General features: G+C 31.0%; 1 protein-coding gene across 1 annotated transcript in view; it reads right to left on the reverse strand.

Annotated features, from left to right (window-relative positions):
• Nucleotides 1-1130: 1130 nt before the first annotated feature.
• Nucleotides 1131-7762, reverse strand: part of LOC107653210 (AP-1 complex subunit sigma-2-like) — a 36283-nt gene continuing 29651 nt past the window's right edge. Inside the window, exon 5 of the mRNA XM_016439877.1 lies at nt 1131-1465. Coding sequence (XP_016295363.1) covers nt 1415-1465 — 51 coding nt within the window. The 3' untranslated portion in view covers nt 1131-1414. The remainder of the gene's footprint in view (nt 1466-7762) is intronic.

The raw sequence follows: 7762 nt of genomic DNA on the forward strand, positions 1-7762 counted from the left end.
AATTCAAATGTTGCCTTTGTTTTTGTTACAAAAATCAATGTTTACTAAACAATCAGTAAATAATTCAAATGTGGGCTTTGTTTTTGCTATTAAAAAAAAACTAATATTTACCAAACAAACATTAAAAATGTAAATGCTGGCTTTGTTTTTGTTATAAAAATCAATGTTTACTAAACAATCAGTAAATAATTAAAATGTTAGCTTTGTTTTTGTTTTAACAAAAACAAATAATTCAAATCTTGCCTTTATTTTTGTTATAAAAATATTTACCAAACAAAAACTTAAGATTTCAAATGTTAGCTTTATTGTTTTATTATTTTAAAAACCTATATTTACCAAACTAACACTAAAAATGCAAATGCTGGCTGTGTTTTTTGTTATAAAAAAAAACAAATATTAACCAACAAATCATAATTATTAGATAATAATTCAAATGTCGGGTTTGTCTTTGTCATAAAAACAAACAAACACTAATTCATTCAAATGTTTGCTTTGTGTTGAATTTAAACGCTAGCTTTTATCTGTATCAAAAAAAAATTACCAACAAATACTAAATATTTCAAATCTTGGCTTTGTCATAAAAAAACAATATTTACTAAACAGTTAATCATTCAAATTCAAAATGTAAAAAAAATATATGTATCAACAATCACTAAATGCAAATGTTGACTTTGTTTTGGTTATAAAAGCCAGATATTAAATATTTACCAACAAAAATTAAAAAAAAGAAAATCTCTTGACTTTGTGTTTGTTATAAAAATGATATTCAACAAACAAATACTAAATAATTAAATGCTGGCTTTGCGTTTTATTATAAAGAATGATTTTTTTGCTCTAAAAATTAATGTAACGTTTTGCAGTGAATCTGCATTTACTTTGCATTCATCATGTACAGTAAATATGGAGATTTAGCTTTTTATCTTTTTAAATGTCTCTTATAATTGTTTTTTTTTTCTGAATGCATTGCAAAACTATGAATGGTTTACTCAAAAATTATTATTTTATTTGCATTAACACAGGCAACACAGCATATTTAACAACACTTTTGAAAGGCAGAACACCTTTCAGAAGATAAAACATCTTTCAGAACACCTTTCAGAAAACAAAAATCGTGTTTTATAGGTTTTGTACGCTGGCCAAGAGGTGACATCCGAGAAGAACATTTCTCCCACTCAGAAATCATGATTTAAATGTCTTCTATCAAATATCAGTCTTTATCAAATAAAAGCAGTGTGCTAAATATACATTTGCAATTATTTTATAGATTTTGTGGGCACCCCTCTGAGCTCAGCAGGTTTATTTGATATGTATGAAGCACATGGAGATGAGCCGAGCTATAATTATGCTGCAAGATCTGAAAATAATCAGCATGTGGGCTGCCATGTAGAATGACTCACTGATGACACAAATACATTTACAACACACAGAACCGGAGCAGAGAGCAAGCTGCACTTACTTTGGCATCCTGAACATCATCGGGCCAAAAAATGGAGGGGGGGGTGGGGGAGAGATAAAAATTGCATAAATGAGTGCAGTCTGTTATTTGCATTAGCCACATCAAAACTTTTTAAGTACCATAGGGAATTGTTAAAACATCAAAGATTAGATTAATAAATAGAATAGTGGATTCATAAACATTAATCAACCTACACGACACAAAGACGCTTCAGAGGTGGAGCAATTTGATGAAAGATCATGACGAACTAAATATTTAATAGCAAACACTAAACAATTCAAATTTGAGCTTTGTTTTTGTTTTTGTAACTAAATATTCACCAAAACGACTAAAGTTAAAATTTGGCTTAGATTATGTTATAAAAACAAAATGTTTACAAAAAAAAAAATAATAATAATTTAAATATGGGATTTGTTTTTGTTATAAAAACTAAATATTTATCAAAAAGCACTAACATTTTACATTTTGGCTTTGATTTTATTATAAAAACTAAATATTTATCATAAAATATTAAGTAATTCAAATGTGAGCTTTGTTGCGGTTATAAAAACTAAATATTGACCAAAAACACCAAATTACGTAAATGTGGGCTTTGTTTTTGTCATAAAAACTACATATTTACAACAAAAAAAACGTACATTTAAATATGGGTTTTGTTTTTGTTATAGAAAATAAATATTTACCAAAAAAAACACTAAATAATTCAAATATGAGATTTGTTTTTGTTATAGAAAATAAATATTTACCAAAAAAAACACTAAATAATTCAAATATGAGATTTGTTTTTGTTATAAAAACTAAATATTTACAAAAAATAAATAAATAAGAAGAAGAATTTAAATATGGGCTTTGTTTTTGTTATAAAAACGAAATATTTACCAAAAAACACTCAAATTATGTAAATATGGGCTTTGTTTTTGTCATAAAAACTACATATTTCAAAAAAAAAAACGAAATTTAAATATGGATTTTGTTTTTGTTATAGAAAAAAATATTTACAAAAAAAACACTAAATAATTCAAATATGAGATTTGTTTTTGTTATAAAAACTAAATATTTACCAACAGACACTAAATATTTCATAAGTCGGGTTTGTCTTTGTTATAAAAAAACAAATATTTACCCAACAAACACTAAATAATTTAATGCTATCTTTATTTTTGTTATAAAAACTAAATATTTAGCAAAAAACAATTATTCAAATGTTAGGTTTGTTTTTGTGACGAAATCTAAACATCAACAGACACTAAATATTTTAAATGTTAGCTTTGTTATAAAAACTAATATTTATCAATGTGCAATTTAATAAAGTATTACAGATGGTGATGATTTTAAAAGTGCACATTGAACTACGCAGAAAATTGGTCAAATCTAAATTGACTGGTTTTATTCAAGTCAAAAATATAATGTACCATCACTGAATCAACCTAAATTAATTAATTTACAGCAACAAAACTCATTTTTATGGGTTAAATCAGGTAGTAAGAGGTCTTTAAGGTAACAACTGTAACAGGTTACCAATTTTTCCAGTGTAGATTCAACACATTAAATCTAAAACTCTGAATGTGCATAATTTGCAGAAACTGCTCTCTAGGGCTGGTGAATTGATTTTCTTCAGTGGATTGATTGAATGTGAGTTTGGCCTTAAACATTCGGTAAAGAGACAAACATCCCAGCGCTTCGCAGACGGATCTTTAACATTCGCTTTCCTCCAGGAGTCTGAATCATTCATGATTACTGAGCTCCAAAGATTCCCATCGGAATTAAAACCCAATTAGCGTTCGTCCCTGTGGTGAAGGTCCAGGAGGTTTTGACATGCTGAAGGCCAGCAAGAGCAGAAATCAACATGATATACTGTATGTATACATATCACACGAAACAGAGCAAACCAGAGAAGAAATGGCACGCACTGTGTTCAGCCTTGCCTCAAAGTCAACATCAAAACTGATTATTTACTTTCGTAATGCATGTTCTCTTTCATCAGTAATAACCTGCTCCACTTTTGAAATGACTTTGAGTCTTACATCGCTCAGACAGTGCAGCTATTGAATAATGTTAACAAACAAAAACACATTCATACATCATTTTAGCAAACTCACATTTGCACTGTACGTGTCAAATTTCACAACATTATCCTGTTTCATTTGGAAATTCGTCACAGTGTGGATGTAAAATGAGTTTCAAATAGGTGAATCTCACAAAAACCACATCCAGGTCACATTTTATCCCAAAAAAAAAAAAAAGAGTATATATGTATATGTATGTATGTGTATGTGTGTGTGTGTGTGTGTGTGTGACACCCTGGAACACAAAACCAGTCTTAAGATTTATACATCATCTGAAAGCTGAATAAATAATCTTTCCACTGATGTATGGTTTGTTAGGATAAAACAATATTTGGCAGAGATGGAACTATTTGAAAATCTGGAATCTGAGGGTGCAAAACGATCTAAATATTGATAAAATCATCTTTAAAGTTGTCCAAATTAAGTTCTTAGCAATGCATATTACTAATCAAAAATTAAGTTTTAATATATTTACAGTAAGCCACTTACAAAATATCTTCATGGAACATGATCTTTACTTAATATCCTAATGATTTTTGGCATAAAAGAAAAATGGATAATTTTGACCCATACAATGTATTGTTGGCTATTGCTACAAATATACCCCAGCGACTTAAGACTGCTTTTGTGCCCCAGGGTCATTGCACATTGCTACATTTAATTATTTGTGGTGGCAGCCACAATATAAACAGTGACCGCCACAAATAGATTTGCACAAATTTGTCCAAAATTCATGCAAAAATCGCAATATGGCTGGATGAAGCTTCAAAAGGATATGATTTCATTGAATAAATATGAGCGCTGAATATTTCAAAGTGCAAAACGCGATGTGTTTATGTGAATGTATGTCTGAAGGGAACCGACTGTCTTCAGAAAAGCATCGATGGCATTTTCATTTTATCTTACCTGCTTATAATGCCTGATAAAGTAGCTTTTTTTTATGAGCCCCGTAAAATAGCATATTCAAATTGGTGCTAAATGTGCTTTAAAAAGTAGAGATGTTGTGTGGGGGAGATGTTTAATTATGCAAATAAAGTTCTTTGGAATTTGAAATATTTGCATTGGATCATTTTTTTCAATTTTATAATACAAAACAAAACTCCCAAAACAATTGGGATATATATATATATATATATATATATATATATACAAAAAATTAAGTAATGCTCCTAAAGTAGGCTTCATTTTTATTATGCAAAACATACATTTCTAATTTCTTTCTTTTTGATTTTCATGTAAAATATTACCCGGACAGGTTTCATGAGCTCTACCATCAAAACTAAAGCTATAAACACAAGCACACTTCTTTACAATTTCTCACATTTCATTTGTTTATTTCTACAGCGTTTCAAAACGCACATGAATTTACATCCATTCAGCCTACAGATCGACTAAATCATGACTTACATTCTCAGTGTGATGAAAGTGATTCAAAACATTCAATGTTCAACGTACTGTACCTCTGAACATGAATCTGTTTTCAAATCAAACCCAATAAATATTGAACAAAATGCACTCATTGATTGTATTTTGAACACTGAAGTGCAAATGTGTTTGTGTAAAATGTACAAATGATGGCAGAAATACAGCAGCCCAAAAGAGCAGTTCACTTCAGTCACACACTTATATAGTGGTGTGAAAAAGTGTTGGCCCCCTTCCTGATTTCTTATTTTTTTGCATGTTTGTCACACTTTAATGTTTCAGATCATCAAACAAATTTAAATATTAGTAAAATATAACACAAGTGAACACAACATGCAGTGTTTAAATTAAGGTTTTTATTATTAAGGGAAAACAAAATCCAAAACTACATGGCCCTGTGTGAAAAAGTGTTTGCCCCCAAACCTAATAACTGGTTGGGCCACCCTTAGCAGCAACAACTGCAATCAAGCGTTTGCGATAACTTGCAATGAGTCTGTTACAGCGCTGTGGAGGAATTTTGGTCCACTCATCTATGCAGAATTGTTGTAATTCAGCCACATTGTAGGGTTTTCGAGCATGAACCGCCTTTTTAAGGTCATGCCACAGCATCTCAATAGGATTCAGGTCAGGACTTTGACTAGGCCACTCCAAAGTCTTCATTTTGTTTTTCTTCAGCCATTCAGAGGTGGACTTGCTGGTGTGTTTTGGATCATTGTCCTGCTGCAGAACCCAAGTTCGCTTCAGCTTGAGGTCACGAACAGATGGCCGGACATTCTCCTTCAGGATTTTTTGGTAAACAGCAGAAAAATAACAAATCAGGAAGGGGGCCAACACTTTTTCACACCACTGTAAATGTCACATTTCTTCATTTTGAAACCTCAATGTGTTTTGAATCAGCTGCTGTTTTGGTGCTTTTTAGTGGTGAAATCAGTTCTTCTGTCTCTGATTGATAGTTTAGAAGTTTTATCCAGTAAAAGCTCTTTTAGTGTAACTGTAGTCAGATCTTGACTGGTTTTTATCAAGTAAGCATCAGAATAACTGCAGTAATATCTCCATTGATTCTCCATCAATCATGTTTTAGAGTCTCAAATCTGATCATTTAAATCTTAAATCTCCTCTTACTAAGACATATTACTGGAGATATAGAGCGACGACTGATATTTATATCATTTTATGTCAGTATCTGCTGTACTGTTATAAAGATCTCACTAATTTACAGTACAAGCATCAGAATTTTATCATAAATATTAGCATCTGCACCAAATTGCATATTTTTAGCTCAGTTTGAGTCTCTGAATAAAATCAGAAAAGCCTGATGGATCAAATATGATACTCAACAAAAACACATATGCAAACTTTATTATTAAGATTTATTTAAATATTTTGTGTAAAGATTCAATAAACTGTTCCATTTGTAAATATTAGATATGTTTGACTATTATTTCACATTTCAGGCATTACAGGGTTAAAAATAATTACACGTTTTTATATTTTATTATCTAATGCAATAACATTCACATGTGGTTTAAGTGCCTAAACACTTTGAGGCCACTGTAGATCTGAATGTGTGGGTGTGTGTGTGTGTGTGTGAGAGAGAGAGAGAGAGAGGTGTGTGTGTGTGTACAAATCGATAACAACTGCTAATTTGCTGTAACTTTCTACTAAATAAATCAAGAAAGAAACTAAATCTGAAGTTGCAATGATGTGCACTTACAAACTCGTTTATAAAATGATTACATTTATCAACCACTGAACCACGAGTAAACTTGTACAGCTGTAAATCATAACATATAGAGCATTTTAACAATGAAAATAATCTTCTTAAAACATCATAAAATATACTTAAAACGAGATCAAAGGATTAGTTCATTTCCAGAATAAAAATTGTCACTCGGTGCCATGTCACTCAAGATGTTCATGTCTTTCTGTCTTCAGTCGCAAAGAAATGAAGGTTTTTGAGGAAAACATTTCAGGGTTTTTCTCCATCGAGTTCATACGAGTTCACAATATACAGACACTTCGTATTTATTGGTATTTTATTTTAATTGCATTTAATATATACTTTCAAGAAAGCATTTGCATTGAGTTTGTAAAAGCTGTTTTATGCATGTTTTGGCCTGAGTTTTTGTTGCATTTACACAGTTTTGACCAGCAGGCGTCACCAGCGTTTCGAACGCTTCGACACAGTGAATCTTTTTGCAGAGAAAGCAATTGGAAAGGTCATGCGCGGTTGCTCTTCGTCTGTGTGCTCCGGTTCAGAAAGGTCGGGTAGGACTTCATCTCATTTTCTCCTCCAGCTTCAAAATCGTCCGACATCGTAGTTTTACCTTGTTTTGTAAATGGAGTTTGACTTTCTTTGCACGTTCTCTTTGTAAACACCGGGTCGGTGCTTCCGCCTCCGTCACCCGTAGGGTTGGGTATCGTTTGAATTTTATAGATTCCGATTATCGATTCCTAGTTTCGATTCCAAATCCAACATAAAAAAAATTAAGTCAAACATTTATTCTGTCTTTTTACAAAGCATTCTGTTGCAGCTGAATAACACGAGCAAAAATCAGCAGCCTACAGAACGCTGCAAGAGGAACTTTGCCTATGCTTTAAAAAATAAAATACCACAGCAAAAACAACTAGATTAATATAAATTTAAAATATTAAAGTGTTAAAGACAAGTAAACAGTCAGTAATAAGATAGGAACAAACAAATCATTTAGCAATATCATAAATACAACTGAACAAAATTTCAGGTACAGAAACTAATTAAAAGTTTAAAAACACTGCATAGCTTTCTTTTCATAAATAAAATATAGATTAATCAATT

The sequence above is a fragment of the Sinocyclocheilus anshuiensis genome, unplaced genomic scaffold (assembly GCF_001515605.1).
Source record: "Sinocyclocheilus anshuiensis isolate Anshui unplaced genomic scaffold, SAMN03320099.WGS_v1.1 scaffold143, whole genome shotgun sequence".
Classification (NCBI taxonomy): domain Eukaryota; kingdom Metazoa; phylum Chordata; class Actinopteri; order Cypriniformes; family Cyprinidae; genus Sinocyclocheilus; species Sinocyclocheilus anshuiensis.